Source organism: Chrysemys picta, chromosome 6 (genome assembly GCF_011386835.1).
Source record: "Chrysemys picta bellii isolate R12L10 chromosome 6, ASM1138683v2, whole genome shotgun sequence".
Classification (NCBI taxonomy): Eukaryota; Metazoa; Chordata; order Testudines; family Emydidae; genus Chrysemys; species Chrysemys picta.
This window is the reverse complement of record NC_088796.1, coordinates 13,095,616-13,115,337: the sequence shown is the minus strand read 5'-3', so window position 1 is coordinate 13,115,337 and position 19,722 is coordinate 13,095,616. Positions and strand designations below refer to the sequence as shown.

The 19,722-nt window shown below is 45.1% G+C and overlaps 1 protein-coding gene across 2 annotated transcripts in view; it reads left to right on the top strand.

Moving 5' to 3' along the window:
• The window catches only part of LOXHD1 (lipoxygenase homology PLAT domains 1), a 297,140-nt gene that overhangs the window by 196,054 nt on the left and 81,364 nt on the right, over nucleotides 1–19,722 (top strand). For both annotated transcript variants that reach the window (XM_065549964.1, XM_008166053.4), the window contains exons 33-34: nucleotides 1,945–2,061; nucleotides 15,937–16,099. In XM_065549964.1, the coding sequence (XP_065406036.1) occupies nucleotides 1,945–2,061; nucleotides 15,937–16,099 (280 nt within the window). The remainder of the gene's footprint in view (nucleotides 1–1,944; nucleotides 2,062–15,936; nucleotides 16,100–19,722) is intronic.

Genomic DNA, 19,722 nt, shown 5'->3' with positions numbered 1-19,722 from the left:
ATTTTCATCCACTGGGTACCACAGAGACTAAGTTCCCAGAGGGACTTAAAACCTTTTTGTGTTTCTTTTCGTTTTCTTGTGGTGGTGTTTTTTTAATAATCAAGACCAAACCTTAGAACATTTTTAAACAAATTAAAATATTTTCACCTCAAATTGTTGTCCTAGGACACAAATCACAATAAACCCTCCTCTTTACATCTTTCAAAGAACAGAACTTACCTCCATGGAGTTTCCCTGGAGTTGTCCAGGATGGAGTTTGCCATTAATCAATCCATGTGTAAAAAATCTTGAACTGCACATTATTTTAATGTTGTAATCCTTAGGATTTATTTTCCCTTTAGAAGAAGCTGAGACATCAGCACGTTTTAGACTAAGTACATGAAAATGCAGTTTGTTCTGTGGATTTAGAAGGAGATATTAACTGGTCCCCAACATTTATTTTTTTCTTTACCAAACAACAACAACAAAAGCAGCAAATTATATTCTTCTTTCACCTATTCATGAGGAGCCATAATTTGAAGCTCAGTAGACCTTGAAAATAATGCTGGGATTTCAGAAAATACAGAGCTGAGAATTGCCTTTTTGTTTTAGTGGTTTTACTGCCGGTGCTGTTTGGTATTCTGCAGAAGGGGCAATAAAAGCATTAAAAAAAACATTATCAGCTGCAGTTCTGAGTGGTGATTTTCTGGAGATGCCTAAAGCGGTGCAATAAACACATCTTTTTTTAATACCCATCTTTACAGTCACATGCCACTTCACTGCTATGTATAGATTGAATGCCTCATTGAAGGATGGTTATTCAGGCTGTGCAGAGGAAAAATAACATCGTTGCACCTATATTAATGTTTTTGGATGAATTCAGAGAATTTGAATTTTTATGCTAGTAAGAGATTGATAATCTTTCAAGGCCCCTTCCAGTTCTAGGAGATGGGATATCTCCATTTATTATTATTATTATATTATTATTATTATATTATAGTCAACTCAGGTAGAGTGAATGCAGACCTCATGCAAGCTTCCCTAACCCATTCTGTTGCAGCACCACACCCTGAATTGCAGCAACCAGTCTATTTGAATTCCCTGAAATTAAATTAACTGTGTTTCAGTACATGACAGTCTTGTCATGTTGGGGGCAAGCAGTAGGGGAACTAAATTGATCCCCGGAAACTTGAAACATTTGCAAGATCGAAAAATAGTTGGTATACAAATCTCTGTAGGGAAAACGCTAGCTTAGCAGGCCCCTCCCATGTGAAAAGGAGGCATTCAGGCAGTGCTGATCTACACTCAAGCTGACACCGAAATAACAGAAAGTGCAAATCCAAACCAATTTCATTATTTTGGTGCAACTATGTTTACAGCCTTCTTTTCAGAATATAAGTGGCTAAAGGGGCAATCAGAAAATGAGTGGCTATTTAAAATATTGATCTATGTGATTTGCTCAAAGTGGCAGTCAGAGTCTGTGGCTGAGCAAGAAAGAGAGAGCAGATTTCCGGGCTCTCAATCTTGTGCTTTGATTTCAAGACCCTCCTTCCCCTGTTATAATCATGTATCAATAATCTAACACAGAGCTGTAAAAAAAAAAAAATCAAACCACAGTAAACTTACAGCTTCTGAGGATTGGTTCAATTCCCATTCCAGCTGAAGAGCTTGAGGAAATGCTCCACACACAGACTTGCACCTATTTAACAGAGTCTGTTCCCAACATGTAGTTATTTCAGTGCAAGTCAATGTGGACACACTTATTTCAGAATAAAAACAATGTGGAGCCTCTCATTCCACGTGCATATGGATGCTACAGTGAGGCTAATATTTTCCCCTTTGGGAACTTAATATAGACTGAAAATAAAAAAATGGATAATGAATCAGTGGATCTTGGCTTAAGCTGTAAAGGAATTGAGGCTGCCGCCTATTACTCACTTCATAATCTATTTTTTGTTTCCATAGCTAGAGGATGTTGGAGACACGATTGAGAAGATTCGTATTGGGCACAGAGGAGGAGGGCTTAATTCTGGATGGCATTTAGATCGGGTGGAGATACGGAGACTTTTGCCAAATGGGAAGGTAGGCATTGAATCATTGGACTTTGTGGAAGGCTTCCAGTGGCAGCTGCTTCTTTCCTTCCCAAAGTAGAGCTGCAATATACCAAGAATGATTAAGAGTGAAAAATGACTCCCTGGAGAACAATGCTAGCTAATGAAGTAGCAAGACCTTGGGGACCCTGGGGCAAACATTTATTATGGTGGTTTATTCTTCAAATGTTGATTCTAAAACTCTGCAGCGTAACAAAAAAAAATGCGTAACCTCCTCCCCTCCACCATTCTCAATGTACTTGTTGAGTAGAATAAAGGTATCAGGGCTCACGTTAGAGCAAAATATTTCAAGACTACGGATGGTTAAAAACAGATTGATCAGGCAACCAGTATGTCAGACTGATGGCCCAGTTATCTGACTTTAAAAACTGAGGACTTGTCTGCTTTCGGTAGCTACGATAAAGATCTCATGGTGGTTTTTGTAAGGGTAGACTTTGGGAAAAATTTCCATTTCCACCACTGTTATGTAGTGCACGCTGGCTAATGTCCTCCCACCCCAGAGTTGGCTGCATTTCAGTGTTGTGAAATGACTGCTGTATGTGTAGATTGTAACGAGTTTGGGCAACTTTGGAATGACTGTGCACTGTATAAATGGATAGGCCACTCTGTCGGTCTATAGGGGCCATACCTGATCTGCAAAGGCCAGGGGAGAATTTTCTGTGAGGCAGGAGTAGTTAAGGGAAACCATAATCAGATGTATGCTGCCCCCTTACATGAGTGTCAGGAGTGTCAGAAGAAATCTTCCCGGTGCTGAGCACTACAGAGATTGTGGGATGCTCCAGGATGTGGTTCTGCCCCTGGCTGTACTGGGGAGTCTGTTGTAAATTTGGGCAGCCCTTGAGGCTCTCTAATTTATGCCAAGAAGGTGCACCAGCCCTCACTAGCCTGGGATCGTTCCCTCACTACCTCTGGGCTGCTACTTCTCTGCTGCACCTCCTGTAAGGCACAGAACAGAAACTCTCCCAGGATGTTTAATGCTCCATTTCTGTGTGGAGAACTTTCAGGTTTGACCCAGCGACCATTTTATTCCTGAGCCAGACAGGAAGCTCTTTACAATAAGGCCTAGGTCCACAAAAGGATTTAGGCACCTAACTGCACCTTAGGCACCCAAGTTCGTACTTCAGATCCTCAGATCCCCCACTTAGTTGCTGCCCAAGGGCCTGAGGTGCCTACGTTTCCACAGATAAAGTCCTTTAGGTACTAAAACTCTGCCAGTGGGAATGAGCACAGCTGCTTCAGTCCTACCACTCTTCACTGGGCCAGGGAAAGAGAGTGAGAATGACTTCATAGCCTAGTGGTTAGGGCACTCCCCCGGGGTGCGGGAGACCCAGCTTAAACTCCCTGTACCAATGACTAGTTCATTATTTATACAAAGTGGAGCAGTTTCAACAGGAGAGATGGAGGGAGCCTCCCCTTCCACTCCTTTGAATACCCCAGAGCCCAGGTGTTAGGGCATCCTCTTGAGAGGTGTGGGTTCAAATTCCTGCTCCACATTTGCACAAAAGGGCTTAGGCACCTAACTCCAAGAGAGGGTTCCTGGCTGTGAATCCCTAGCAGAGATAGGTGCCTAACTCCTTTTGAGGAGTGGGGTTTAGGCCACACCCCTCTCAATGGCATTTCCCTATTGGCTAGTTTAGGTAGCTCCCTGTTGAACATGCTGTGTTTTGTGGATCTCCCTTTCTTAAGTGCCTCCGGGCAGGTCTACACTACAAATTTACATTGTGCAGTGGCGCCACTATGGTGCATCTGGTGAAAATGCTCTAAGGCAATGGGAGAGAGCTCTCCTGTTGGCTTAATAACTCCACCTTCACGAGGGGCGGTAGCTATGTCAGCAGGGGAAGGTCTCCCGTCGACATAGCACTGTCTACAAGGGGGGTTGAGGTCAGTATAACTACGTCGCTCTGCGGTGTATGCAAGTAAGTATGTAGTCTAGACCTGACCTAACTCTGCCCATACATTGTGTAGGGAGCTTGGCCGCCTAACTCATTAGGCAGTGGGGCACATAAAGTTAGGCTCAGCATTGCAACACCTAAGTCCTCTTTGTGTATCTAGCGCTAAGTGAACAGCATTATAGGATGTGGATGGAAGTGTGTGATGTCTACAGAAGAAACATATGTGTGAATGGGGAAAATACCCCTGGGTTGACTGTAACAGGACTGGTTCTCAGACTGGATTTACATAGGACCCTACTGCTAAGTGGATAATGGAGATGACTGAAGCGCTATAAATGCAGTTTGGTAATCAAACATGGGTGAACTTGTAGCAATGGACTGAATTCAGTCTCCATGGATTGGTAGCACTTCTATTTCAGATTGCAAAGCCAAGCAAGCTACTGCTGCTATTGCTGTTGCTACTACAGTAACTTTCATCATAATTAGGTACAATGAGGACACATGCTTATTATTTCTTATTGTTTGCCTTCTTCATCTCTTGAAATCCTAGCTCATCTGTTTGTGGGACCCAAGGGAAAGGCCAGCACCTCATCCAAAGATCTGAATTTTCCTTGACATCCCCTTGAACTTTGGAAGATTTGGATTCAGGTCTGACCTTTACAGACCTAGCCCATCTCTAGTTTCCATGCAGCTGTCCTCATTCATAAAGACCCAGGGGAGAGAGTTATAGAAATGACACTTACATATATCTATGTTTGCTATATGTAATGTTTTTTTTACAGTTTTCCATGCAAACTCTGCAAGGGACGTTAGAAAAATGCTCCAGTTAGAAATCACTATGTACACAAATTTCAGGCTTTCCAAGACCTTGAGCTGGCTGTTTTGGAAATCTTTGATTTCTAATCCCTGACAGACTTGGGCCCAGTCCCCTTGGGAGGAGGCTTTAGAAGCATTTAAAGGGGTCCACAATCACCTCCAATCTGGAGCCATGTCCCAGCTGGCTGGTCAAGGTCAATGCCTCTGGCTATTATTGAAAAGAAATTGTTCAATGTCCATTAGAAAGGACACCAACTGGTGCCTTGAAACACAGCAACAGTCCAGTGTACCCTTACTAACTACCATTTGGCTTCAAACCACTCAATCCTGCATAATACCATCAAGAAAAGTGGTAACGAACCAATGCCAGCAGTACCTGGCCTCCACTCATATCATGGATCCCTCTCTTTCTGGCTCCAAGGTGGGACATGGTACAGAAACAGCACTGGTTGCTCTGATGAATGACCTCCCCAGGGCAATGGACAGAAGTGAAAGAGCAACAGGGGATATTAGTCAATCTCTTATCTGCCTTTGGCAGTGTTTGGGCACATCTATACTGAGCTAGGGGTGTGATTCTAACCTTGTGTACACATACTCAATGAGAGTGAACATGAGCATGGAGTATGGGAGGTTATGGTCCCAAAGAATGCTCCTGGAAGCCTGCAAAAAATATCTACACACCCCCACCTGCTAATGACCTTCCTCAAGAGCCATCTGGGAAAACTAAGCCCACTGACACACAGAGGGCACCCTAAGTAGTGGGGGGGAGCAATGTGAGGGATCGCCAGTCTTGAATGTGGGTCCCCGAGTAGTCTTCAGATTGCAGCCACCTCCCAGCAGCTTGCTGGCCCCACTGGGGAGTGTGGTCAAGTGGACCTTAGCTCACCATAGGCACCATCCATCAAGCTCCCAATTGTAGGAGGCATCCGGCCTCGCTGATTGGCTCAGACTCTCTGTTTAATCCAGAAGGAGGCACAGGAAGTTGTCTGAGCAATTTACACGGATCCCTGGCTGGCCGCGATATTGGACCTTGCCTTCTCGCATGGCTCCTCAGCCCAGTTTTGTTCCTCATTCCCGCCTTCCCATCTTGTTCCTAGTCCCTGCCCTTTTTGTTCCAGATCCCTGCTTCTACACCCCACCCCTGACTATGATTCCAGCTCTGACCCTTGGCTTGACTCCCAACTCTGTCTTCAACTCTGATGCAGGCTTCAGCTCCTGCCTCTGGCTCTGACTACTAGTCCTGGCCACCACTGCTGTGACCATGAGGCCTGACCACCTATGCCCTGGTCTACAACAGTAGTCCAGACAGCGGCAGCATTGGCACAGCTCACCCGTGCTGGGTACAAATCTGCCTGAACTCCATGGGCAAGAACTCAGCATGGCTGAGCCGTTCCGGGGCTACCCATGCTACTGTGGTTACTCTGCTATTTATACTTGCACTAACTCTCATTGAGCTAGTGTGGGGATGTGTACGGGAGCTGGGAATCACAACCCTGGTACACAGTGTAGCTGGTACACAGTGTAGTTCTTGCTGACCTGTCTGCGTGTCCCAGCAGAAGTGGTGGAATCGTGCTATAATGGCTATTCTCTTTTAATTCCAGTACATCCCAAAGCACCATCATGATGACAGCTGCTCCTCCTCCCCAAAGGCTCTGACATGCAAAGTCCCACAGGGATAAATCCTACCGCTGCTCCTGTTTCACGTTTCTGTTCAACACAGGTTGCAATGTTGCAATCAGTCTGTGGCATTCAGCTCTATGCATCCTGTTGAACCAGCTCAAACAGCCCTGTCTCCCAGATAACTCAGTGCACAGGGATGCTGGATCCAAGGAAAGCTGAAGTGATATTAATTAATAGGGTACTGCTTTGAGGAGGTGGCAAGCACCACCATTTCACCTGGAACCAGTGGTCCTTGGGTACAGCTGAGAACCTGCTTGACACAGGGCATGGCTCCTCTCCTGCCTTCTTCCCCACAGAAACAGCACAGACTCCTGATGCAGTATCCACTAAGCCCTTCTCCCATCTCCTCCCCTCCTTCTCCAAGATGGTTGGCATTTTTCTTCACTGCTCCTGTAAGGTTCCAAAATTATGCTAGCCCACAGTCTATAGATGGGCAGCCTCTTTTTAGATGTCCCTGTCTCCCACACTGGTAACAGGTAATTTCCCGCCTCCCCAGAGGGGACTCTGTGTTTTTTTCTCTTTTCTTCTCTGTAGACTTCACCCCTAACACTTCTCCAACCCTCTTTCCAGCTCCGGCCTGTTAGACAGACATGCCCCCTAGCAGGGAAAATTTACTTCCTCAAACTCTGCCGTGAGTTTCACCACTGTCTCCAGGGTTGTGGGTTGGTGCCTCCTAACCCAAAGATGAGTGTTCCCCTGGAGGCCATGTAGAAATTGCCCAAGGATTATGGAGTCCATGATTTTGCCCACAGTCTGAGTGCCTGTCTTTAATGAGTGGGTGGCCCAATCAGTTAAACTTTGAGCACATGCCCTGGGCTATACACATCTGGCCCATCTAGCAGCCCAAAACTTCTGCTGCTATTTCTCTGTAGACAATCCCACATGGTCAAGTATGGCTGCCTTAATGGCATCATAGTCCTTAGCCTGTTTGTCACCCAAGGCCATGTAGGCCACTTGAGCTTCTCCTGCCAAATAGCATACTAACCAGAGAGCCCATGTTCCTCTGTCGCAGCCAGCTCCCATTGCTACCATCTCAAATATCACTAGAGAAGCATTGGGGTCATCAGCAGGCCCCTTTTCCACAGGCTGACCCCCTGGCTTCAGTTACTATTCCCCATTTCGGGACCCACCAGTCTCGGAAGCAACGGCTGCTGCCTCTGTGCTTAATCCCTGATAAATTCCTGCAAGCGCCTCTGTTTCTCTGCTTGCCAGGCCAGCAGGGGTTCTCTCTCCAGTTTGTGTGACGGATGGAAAGATTGCATGCTCTGCTGCAGCTCCTTCTGCTGGTCCACCAGCCGCTGCAGAGTCTGCTCCACCATCCGGGTGCCAAATACTCGCAGAAGCTTCCCCCCTTATGCCTCTCAATTGCCACAATTTGGGGAGTCAAGATCCTGGGCAAGCCCCATGTGTCACAAGGCATGGCTTCTCTCCTGCCTTCTTCCCCACAGAAACAGCACGGACTCCAGTGGTTGTGCCTTCACCTTATTCTTTTATTTAAAATTCCCTCCACCACTTCTACAACAATCCGCGTGCAACAGTTTATTTACAGTGCCAAAGCTCTTTTGGCCCTCTCCCCAAGAACTGAGAGGAACAGAGTTCTCCCTCCCTTGAGGCTTCCATGTTACTGAGCTCAACTTGCCCTGGTCCCCTTCCTCTCCTCCCCCTTGGCACTTCCTTCCTACCTCTTTAATGGCCTTGGGCTGATGGGGTAATTGTCTCCTTAGATCATCCAGCCAGCCAGTCTGATTGACTAATTACCCCTCCAGCTTTCTCCACGGGAACTAATTAATATCTGAGTGATCAGAGTGCAGGCTCACCTGTTTGCACCCTGCACTCTGTCATACTGTGCCTTGAACTTTAACCTTTGTCAATAGTTCAATAGGAAATGGAGGCCCAGCAGAGAGAGGAGGTTAGAGCTGCCTAGTGTCTCTTGATAGCGACCCTAAAGAAGTTTTTGGAACATTGCTGTGGGCGGACTGCCAAGGAATCTGCATCCATTTCTCAGCCATAAGAAAAGTTGCCTCCGTATGAGAGAGTTCACTAAGAAAAGGATATGATAATTTCTTGTTTGGTAACAATGTTGTTTTAAGTGAATCAAAGGGAGAGGATGAAAGGAATTAGGGTGTATAGTTTGAAAGCTACAGTTGCTGAGCATGGGCAAGGAATTGCTTACAATCAGTCTTATAACTAGAAGGATAATTGCAGGTGGCTAGCACTGTTGAGAGATGCAAAACCCCCATCAGTGTAACACAGTGAGTGTTTCAATACTATTGAAAGCACTCTTTTGGTGGTAGAACCTACATCTTCACTAGGAGAGTTTGCTGGCATAGGTCTACCAGCAAGGCTTTGCTGGTGTAGACTAGGCCTCTGATATTGATTCAGTATTTATTGACACAGAGGACCACCTGCTGAACAATCAATATAATTTCCTGAGACCCACAGGTGTTCCTCAGAGATCTCCCATCCAAGGATCAACCCAGCCTGCTCCTGTTTAACTTGTGATAACCGATTGGGCTACAGCATATGTGGTGGTGTTGCCAGTTCTAGAGGAGTAAAAGAAATGGGTATTTGACTCTATGGGGAGTTTCAAGAGCACCATGCCCAAGGGCAAATACGCTTCCTGCCTGCTTGCCCCTATCAGGCCCACATGTTTGACTCAGCACTTTGGACAGCTCCCCCTGCTCCGTGTCTGGTTGCCCTCTCTTCAGGCAGGGAGGTGGGTTCTGAACCAAGCAGCCAGTCAACAGTTAAACCAGCATTTAAAGGATGTTAAGTGAGAAGATGGAGCAAAAAAGCCCTCACAACCTACGATAAAGCAGAGAGATCCACAGTTTTGCTGAGCTTTGATTCTGGCATGTGAAAAAGAAGAAAGCAGAGCACTGCATGATGCCGCTGTAATCAACCGCAGGATATTATGACCTGCCACAGGATAGCAATAAGCTGCCAAAGCTTCTAAAAGCCGTGCTACCTGATTAGACTGTTAAGATGTATCTGTATGTTGCGAAGGAAAAAATGAGGTCAGTAACTTTTAGAGTAAATTGAAAGCTCTTGGGTAGGAAACTAAGCTCATTGCATATCAGTAGAGCTCTGCCTATGCATGTCAATTATATCTGATAATTATATTTCATTTGCTGCGACTCAGACGGCTAAAGCACTGAGTTGAGCAGACTGTCATGCCACCTATAGCTCAGAGCCAAAAATCAAACTCTAATGAAACAAATCCCAGTTGTAAGCGCCGTGAGATTTTACAGTCGTTACCATAAAATAATACACTTTGTGTCACTGTAATAATAATACCATCACTAACAAGTCCTCCAATGGAAACTGCGGCAATGACATGGAGACTAGTGATTACAATACAGTTAACACTTGCCATGACTACATTATTTCCATTGTGCAGGCTTTTAAAGCTAGAGTCCCCCAAATACTATATAACCTAATATATAACGTTCACAGCAATGACTCAGGCACATACAACCAACCATGATAACACCATCGGCATTTAGGATCAGTTAAAATTTAAAGCAACCCGTATGCTTCTTCAGTCATGGCTTTAATGGTGAATCACATTAGGAATCTCTAACTGTAATAGGGAATACCAACGCGGAGGCACAAATGCCGTCTCTTCCTTCTCATTGACACTAGATTATAACTGGGGGAAACCACGTCAACTGGTAGTTCTAATTGTAATGAATTGTTTGGAACATAGAAAGAAAATACCGGTTACATTTCCTGGACTGCAGTCATTATGTGTAGAGCCGTATAAATCCGTGGATATCTATTTTTGCGGATCGTGGATCAGATGTGGATACAAATGTTGTATCTGCGCAGGGATCTAAATATAGGAACTTGAAGGCAGGGAAGCAGCTGTCTGCAGCTCATAGTCTATGAGGCTGCTTCTTCGCCTTCAAGATCCTATATTCCCTCTACCCCCATATACAGGGAAAGGGGAGGTGATAGATCAAGAAGCAGATGTCTGCAGCTCATATCCCATGAGGCTGCTTCCCCACCTTCGAGATCTTATATTTCCTTTCCCTCCATATACAGAGAAAGGGGAGGTGATAGATCAAGACAGGCAGCAAAATCACCCCCATACTCCTATCGCCGCAATTTAAGCAGCCAAGCAATTTAGGAAACCTCTCCCAACTTCATTGCTGTATCAGGTCACTTGGAGAGGGAGGCAGCTGTTTCTGCACAGTAAGTCAGGAGCTGCAAACAGCTGCCTCTTGATCCATCAAGAGGATTTTGAGTATGGAGATGATACTGCCTTATTTGGAGAAACTACTGCTCAACTGCTGCTAACGCTGGGAGTGCTGCGACAGACTGCAGAATCTATAGGACTTAAAATAGGTGGTGATAAAACCAACGCTATGCACGCCTCTTGTAAAATGGAAATGAATGACCTGTCGACACTGCATGTCGATGACAATGGCATTGAATGGGGGAATAGTTTTATCGATCTGGGTAGTCGGTTGAAAGCAAGAGGTTCGGTATCCAAAGTCATACGTTGGGTCGGTCTTGCATCAATGGCATTTCATCACCTTCGGTGGCCTCTCTTTGGGAAGTGGGAGGTCTGCGTGACAACTAAACTATGTGTGTTCAATGCAATAATGATGGGAACTCTGTTATATGGAGCAGAACCATGACTGTAAAAAACAACTGAGGAGAGGAGACTAAACAGTTTTTGGTATCAACAGTTCTGGCGTATTCTTACCATCCGTTGCTTTGATTTTTGTCACAAACAAGGAAATGCTTAGATGATGCCAGTAAGTTGCAGTCTTCCATCAGTTGAGAACAAAGTGATTGCAATGGTCGGATCGTATCCAATGTGCAGATGAACCTCTGTTTTTACAGAAGGATCGTAGAGATGAGGAAATAGATCACAAAGCTGACCATGAATGAGATTGGAAAAGAAAGACTTACAAGGGATCATTCAAGATGGAAGTCTGTTCTATGTGACACCTCCTTCTGCGTCCTAGGTAAAATGGAAACAAGAACTCCTGAAAGTAAAGATTTACAATAATCTAAAGTCCTATTTGATTTGTATATTGCCATTCAGACAGGCCATGCTCCAAAATGCGTTAGAGTTAACTTTTGCAAGTACAAGGTTAAATAACAGCTGTGAGAGGAACAGCGAGAGGAATGAAGAGGTATATGCAATGGAGAAATCATGTTTCTGGCTGAGATTTGGAATGAGAGGAAGGTTATTCTAAATGACAGGAGCTGCAGAGGAGAAGGCTTCTGCACCAATGATGGAAATGTCGGGAAGTATAAAGAGGATGACAGCATTACAGCAGAGTGAACAGGGAGGGTAGTGGAGAGAGGATGATAGGGGGAAGCAAGGCTGGCTCTCGACCAAATGACGACCCAGGAGAGGCATGTCTTTGGCCCCCTCCATTTGTTAAACTTTTCAGGACCTTATTTTTTATTGCATTTGTAGCCCATTTCACGACTTTGATGCACAATTTGCATGCATGATTTATCCCTGTCGTATTGGATGATAAATTTGCACGCTAGGATCTGTCAGTCTGTATTTATTCATGCCATATATAAGCAAATAAAAAATTGTTTTATCTAAGCTTATAGAAACTTTTTTAATTTTAAGAATAACTGAAATGTACTAACATCAAGAAATGGAACTGTGCACCAACATTGGGTGGACTGGTATTAAAACATGTTACAGTAGGTGACAGACTTAGAATGTTAAACCTAGTTCTTTTGTTCTAAAGGTCACTTTTCTCCCCTTTGTCCTTGTGAACTGAAGCGCATCGTCAGAGAGATCCAAAGATTGGCCAATGGTATTTTCAAGCAATAAAATAACGAGCGATATCAGTGTATTATTGGCCATCGTTGATCAAAGATATGTTTTAATGATCCTTCGAAAAGCTGCGCTTACCGCTCACGACTGTGACTGGCAGTATGAGCAGAATCCTCAAAGCTATCCATGCATTAGGAAAAATGTCCTTCAGCCCTGCATCATGAATGAATTGGAGAACTTGGAGTGGAGAGTGTGATGGATGTTGTCCAATTCGACATAGAGGTCTTTATCATTGATGTCCAAACATTCCCCATGTGTCAGCATCCGGTGAAAGGCCATATAATTGTTCAAGAGTGTTTTCCTGTCTGCTGGCAACTTACTAATATCATAGCACACACACACACAGATCTTTTCATAGTGCTTCATTAGTCCAAACCTTTCTTCGATGGACACTCGAGCAATGTCAATGAGCGAGCAAAAAAACTCCTTTTTGAATTTCTTCTAAGCTTCCCGTCATCTCATCTCTGCCCTCATAACCAAACTTTCTCTTCTTCCAATGAATACGAGTTTCCTTGAAGACAGGCTCAACTCCTAAGTTTTGTGCCATTTCTTTGGCAGCAGTGATGGCATCTTCAAATCCATTGTCTCTGTAGGCCACAATGAAATCACGGCAGCTTCTCATTAAAATAGTAGCGGTCACAATGTCCATCGATAGTTTGTAATGCCTGGCTTACAACATTTGGATGGAACAGGATATTGTGCCAAACCACAACGGAGACCAGAAATTTGAAGTCAATGATCTAGTTTGCCAGGCTTTGCACCTCGTGTTGGATTCTGGCTTCGGCTTTACTCGACTGTGCCAGTTCCATCAGGGTGTCATAAACCTCAGTCACTTGATACCTCACTGGCTTTATGCTGTCAATGAGGCTCTCCCAGTGAATGTCACTTAGCGGCTTCAAGTCAAATTTGTAACATTGTCCAGGAGGATCTTCTACGTGACAGTTGATGCTGAAAACAGGATGTATATCCGTTGCAGTACTTCAAAGAGAGATACTGACTCTAAAGCAGATGACACTGCACCTGACACAACCAGATTGAGAGACTGGCAGCCAAAAGGCACGAAGAAAACTCTTGGATTCAGCACAAGGATCCTTGTCTGGACCCACTGTTTCTTCCCTTCATGTTTACGCCATTGTAGTAGTCTTGGCCATGGCAGTCCTGAAGCTTTATTTTATTCTTATTCAAAACCTTCATAAACAGTTGTGTTAGGCCTTTTCCAGTAGCGTCATCCACAGACCAGAAACCGATAAAATGTTCCTTTACTTAGATACAGCTATCCTCGTCGTCAACAAATCTTAATGTAAATGACATCTTTTCACTGTGACTAATGTCAGGACTGCAGTCCATTATTACAGTGTAGTATTTCACTTTGCCAAGCTCCATCAATATGTTATCAAGCACCTTCCTTGCCACAAGGTCAATCAATTTGTTTCAAATTGTTTTGCGGCAGTAATGATCCATAGCTTCTTTACGAACTACTTGACATAGGTGCTCACACATGACATCATCGTATTTCTCAAGGAGCTCTACCAAACCAAGGAAATTACCGTTATGTTCGGTGAACAACTTATCTGAGTCCCAGAAAGGTAAATTAGTCTATGCAAGGAAGAGGGTAATTGAGATCAGAGGCTCGAGACTCTGTTATCAGGCGTAAGCAAGTTCATGGAGGGTTTCAGAAACAACGAGCACTAAGCTACACAGGGTCTTGAAATGAGCGGGAATGCCTGTGGAGTCATTTGAATATAGATTTGAGGTGGCCCCATGGAGAGGAAGGGTAGTCCGGTGGCTAGGGCACTAGCTTGCGACTCTGGCAATTTTGGTTCAAGTCCCAGCTCTGCCACAATCTTCCTGTGTGATTGCAAGTCACATAGTCTCTCTCTGTGCTTCAGAATAGCACTGCCCTACCTCAGAGAGGTGTTGTGAGGATAGATACATTAATGATTGCAGGGGACATACAAGTACCGTAGATATAGAATCATAGAATAGAATCACAGAATATTAGGGTTGGAAGAGACCTCGGGAGGTCATCTAGTCCAATCCCCTGCTTAAAGCAGGACCAACACCAACTAAATCATCCCAGCCAGGGCTTTGTCAAGCTGGGCCTTAAAAACCTCTAAGGAAGGAGATTCCACCACCTCCCTAGGTAACCCATTCAGATGCTTCACCACCCTCCTAGTGAAATAGTGTTTCCTAATATCCAACCTAGACCTCTCCCACTGCAACTTGAGACCATTGCTTCTTGTTCTGTCATCTGCCACCACTGAGAACAGCCTAGCTCTGTCCTCTTTGGAACCCGCCTTCAGGTAGTAGAAGGCTGCTATCATATCCCCCCTCACTCTTCTCTTCTGTAGACTAAATAAGCCCAGTTCCCTCAGCCTCTCCTCGTAAGTCATGTGCCCCAGCCCCCTAATCATTTCCGTTGCTCTCCACTGGACTCTCTCCAATTTGTCCACATCCCTTCTGTAGTGTGTGTGGGGGGGGGACACCAAAACTGGATGCAGTACTCCAGGTGTTGCCTCACTAGTGCCGAATAGAGGGGAATAATCACTTCCCTCAATCTGCTGGCAATGCTCCTACTAATACAGCCCAATATGTGTAATTGTGTATAAATGTTACATGACAGGCAATGGCACATGGCTGTTTGAAAGACAACAGCACGGAGCTGCAATAATCAAGGTGAAAAGAACTGAAGCCCTGTATGAGGATCCCATTTGAGATGGAGTCAAGGCAGTGACACATTCAAAAGCTTTTTCTTCCTTTATGTTGTGTAGTTTGTGCATTGTCTGGAAATTAACTTTGTTCTGTTCACATTTGTGGGATCTGCAGTTTATATGAAGATTCATGTCCACTTCATACAGAGTTACCCTGTTTAAATAACACTTTGAAGGCCTTGAAGAAGCCTGTTACTTCTCCTTAGCAAGTGATCTGACATTGATTTTATTTGCTGTTCCACTGTTTTCATGGCTTCCTTGATAGGATAGAAATCATGCTTCTTTCTCCTAAAGTAGTCGAAACAAAGGATAAAAACTGATTTCATTTTTTTCTTAAAAGTACTCATGGGAAATGGCTTGAGAGTGCTTGAGTTTTAGTAGTATTGGGCAAAATCATGAAGTTTGCACTTCAGCAGAAATCCTGGAGTATGTACTCAAGCAAAACTACTGACTTCAAGTAGAGTATTATCTGAATAAGGACTGATAAAGGGTTACAGGATCCTGCAAACCCATATTCACAAACGTCTTCGGTGGGACGATACTATTGGGAATAAGGGTTTTCAGGATCAGGCACTGAACCCACTGAAATTAGAGAGGGAGAATACCTATTAGATTATATAGTCTATCCCCTGTTAACTAGTGGAGTAGTGTACTCTGCATTATCTAGTGCTTTGTTAGTCTCGTTTGAGCACAGTTTAGCTTTTGATACTGAATAATGGAAAGGATTTTATTACCTAACAGTATAATTTGTTCTGCTTCATTGCATACTTGCGTTGTCTGGTTGTTGCACTTAGCACAATTTTTAATCTGTGCATACACACGTACTGGAATTCACTGTGCTTGCAAATCAATGGCCGTGTCCAATGGCTGAGAAGCAACTGACTAGCTCTCCCTCTAAAAAATAATATGTCTCTGTCATGGTATACCAGGGTTCGGAAACAATCACATTTCCATGTCAAAGGTGGCTTGCAAAATCTGAAGATGATGGCGAGATTGTAAGAGAACTTGTACCATCTGATATCTTTACTGAAAAACTCCTGAAAGATGGGACACTAAAGCAGATAGAACAGGAAGTTGAAGAACCACTAGAAAGTAAGTAAAATTCCACCGCGCCTTGACTTATTATTTTGACCCTTTGGAACAAGCCATTTGGATATGTAGTTCAGGTAGATGCATGCTACTAAAGGTTGCTTCTTTGCAATTATGGCCATTGAGTGAAAAATCAATCATTTAAGCTGCCATATTTTATGGGAAAAAGCGAGTATCTCCCATCTGGATTACTGTAACTTCCCGTTCTCTGGCCTCCTTGATACCCAACACGCTCCCATCCAGTCCTTACAAACACAGCTGCTACAGTCATCTTCCCTGCCTGCTGTTCTGATTGTGTCTCACACACATCCTTTGAATTTCTCTACTGGCTCCCCTTTATACACAAGTTTCCAACATCTTGTCTTCCAGGCCCTGCAAACATCTCTAGTTATTTGTCCTCATCTCCTTTCATATTTTCCTCCACCCCTTCTGCTCCACCTACCAGCCTTGATGCCCCATTTGGAACTTTTTTCCACAATTGTCTTTGCACTTTCTTCCACACTGCCCCTTAGGCAGTGGTGAGCTGGAGCCGGTTTGCACCCGTTCATGCGAACCGGTTGTTAAATTTAGAAACCGGTTTAGAACCGGTTGTTAAAGGGGTGGGCAAACTATGTGGCCCACGGGACCGTCCTGTCTGGCCCGCCTGAGCTCCTGGCTGGGGAGGCTCCCCGGCCCCTCCCCCGCCTTCTCCCCTCTCGCAGAGCCTCAGCGTGCCTCCTGCCGCTTTGAGCAGCATGGTAAGGGGGTGGGGCTGCGAGCTCCAGCGGGCTGCGCGGCATCCATACACGCTGCCCTGAGCAGCGTGGTAAGGGGGCTGGGAGGAGGGGTTGGATAAGGGGCAGGGAGCGGTTGGAGGGGGCAGAGGTCCTGGGGGGGTGCGGTCAGGGGACGGGGAACGGGGGGGTTGGGTAGGTGTGGGAGTCCCGAGGGTCTGGGAGGGTGGTGGTGGATGGGATCGAAACAGGCAGGGGACAGGGAGCGGGGTGAGTTGGGTAGGGGGTTGGGTCCTGGGGGGCAGTTAGGGTGGGGGGTCTCCAGAGGGGGTGGTCAGGGGACAAGGAGCAGGGGGGGTTGACAGGTTGCGGGTACTGAGGGGGGCAGTCAGGGGCAGGACGTGGGTGGGGGTCGGATGTACTCACCGGGCGGTTCCTTACCTGGTCTTCAGCGGCACTTCGGCAACGGGTCCTTCACTCGCTCTGGGTCTTCGGAGGCACTGTAGGACCCGCCGCCGAAGTGCCACCGAAAACCCGGAGCGAGTGAAGACCCCTCACCACCGAAGTGCCGCCGAAGACCCGGTAGGGAACCGGTTATTGGGATGTTGGGAGCTCATCACTGCCTTTAGGTACATAACACCCTCCCAGAACTGGTCTGCAGGGCAGCTACCCAATCCTTATTCAGATCCCTCTGTAAGTAGGTTGAGTTCCTATCCTGCCCTGAACAGAGAATACAAATGCTATGCAACATCTGGATTTACCCTCTTCCTGGTATTTGGCTTTCTAACGTAAATAGCAACAACACCATATAAATTTCAGCCTAAACTTCTCCCTCGAACTTGGCTGTTGCTAAGGATTTCTCTGCAACACCTCCCTGACCCAACCCTTAGTTACCTCTGCCCTAGAGAAAGATTCTTACCCCTCTCATATCCTGATTGGTGCTAATTGAATCCAACTGCCAGTATTACTTGCCATCTTCTTTCAGGGTTCAAGTATCTGGTAACAGGACGATTCAACCATGGAAATCATCCCATCCAGTATTTCTTATTCTCTTTCACGGCTTGATTTGTAGTTACACTATGCCTAGGACCCTACCAAATTCACAGCCATGAAAAATGCATCACTGACCATGAAATCTGGTCTTGTGTGTGCTTTTACCCTATACTATGCAGATTTCATGGGGGAAACCAGTGTTTCTCAAATTGTGGATCCTGACCTAAAAGGGAATTGCAGGTGGGGAGTCGCAAGGTTATGTTAGGGGGCTCGCAGTATTGCCACTCTTACTTCTGTGCTGCCTTCGGAGCTGGGCAGCCAGAGAGTGGCGGCTGTTGACTGGGCGCTCAGCTCTGAAGACAGCGCCCTGCCAGCAGCAGCGCAGAAGTAAGGATAGCAGTACCATACCATGCCACCCTTAATTCTGCGCTGTTGCTGGCGACGGCTCTGCCTTCAGACCTGGGCTCCTGGCCAGCAGCCACAGCTCTCCAGTTGCCCAGCTCTGAAGGCAGCGCCGCCACCAGCAGCAGCACAGAAGTAAGGGTAGCAGTACCGCAACCCCCCTAAAAAAAACTTGCGACTCCCCCCCCACACACAAACACACACACAACTCCTTTTTGGGTCAGGACCCCTATAAGTACAACACCATGACATTTCAGATTTAAATTGCTGAAATCATGAAATTTACGATTTTTAAAATCCTATGACCGTGAAATTGGCCAAAATGGACCGTGAATTTGGTATGGCCCTAACTATGCCATTCTGTCAGTGTACATAATTTATGCACACCTTAAGACCTTTTGTAGTTATAAGACGAGCTAGCAGGTCAAAGTGAGGATTAGACAGGAGCCTGAGGTTTACCTGAACCTGCTAACTCATATTACAACTACAAACTACCTTGTCTTCATTAGGATTTTACCTTGTGTTAGTTACCAGATGTTAACTAACACCAGGTAAGAACATGCTTTTTCTAGTGAAGACAAGGCCTCAGAATATTAAGTTCTTTGAGACAGGACTGTATCTTCTGAATTGTTTTTACAGTTGATTTTGGGCACTAGCCCAATATAAATAATAAAAAATAACTGCTTCCTTCGCTATAGTAGTGCATTCTGTCCCAAAAATTGCTCCTGAAATGATATGAAAAGAATCAAATTTAATAAACTGATTATGCAGAACATATGTTGGGACCACTCCACCCATTATTAAAGTGCAGTTATTTTTTGGCTGGAACACCACAGTTTAACAGAGTATAGCAATGCTACACAACCATTTAGGATATAATGTCAGAAAAGTGCTTTATTCAGTTGAAACTGCAGGTGGAATTTAAGTAGGTACGTTGTAATTAACTACCCAAATTGGAATTTGGCCAGCACGCCAGAGTTCACACCTCTACTCTGATGAAAAATGCCAGAGTATTTTTGATAACCACAAGCCATCAGAATATCTTTTGTTATGGCCCCTACTGCAGCATAATGCTCTCTGTGGTTAGTGAAAAAACACAGCAGAAAAAGTGAAACTGCAGCAAACCAAAAAATATTCTCAGGGCTAAATGAGCCTGCTCCATCTCCCACTGCAATTACAATGGAAGCTGGGGCAGCCCCTGTATTACTCTGAGAGCTAAGTGTGAAAGGACTCTAAAAAAAGCAAAAACCCCCACACCTTAGCTGTGAAGCTATTAATGTACAAAGAAGAATCCCACCATCAAACATGGTAAGTCTCCAATCCCAAGTCTTTGTGCCTCCAATAAAAAGTGCAGCTTTTTCTCCTTCTCATTTTTGAATCATGTGGGAGTAGCATGGGAAGCTGCCAGTGAGACTCTCTTTGGGGTTTGTGTGGCACTAATGTGAGTAAAAATCTGTTAGCTGCTATTTGCGTTTCCAGGGAACGTTCTTTCAGTCACTGTTTGTTCTCCTCATGTAC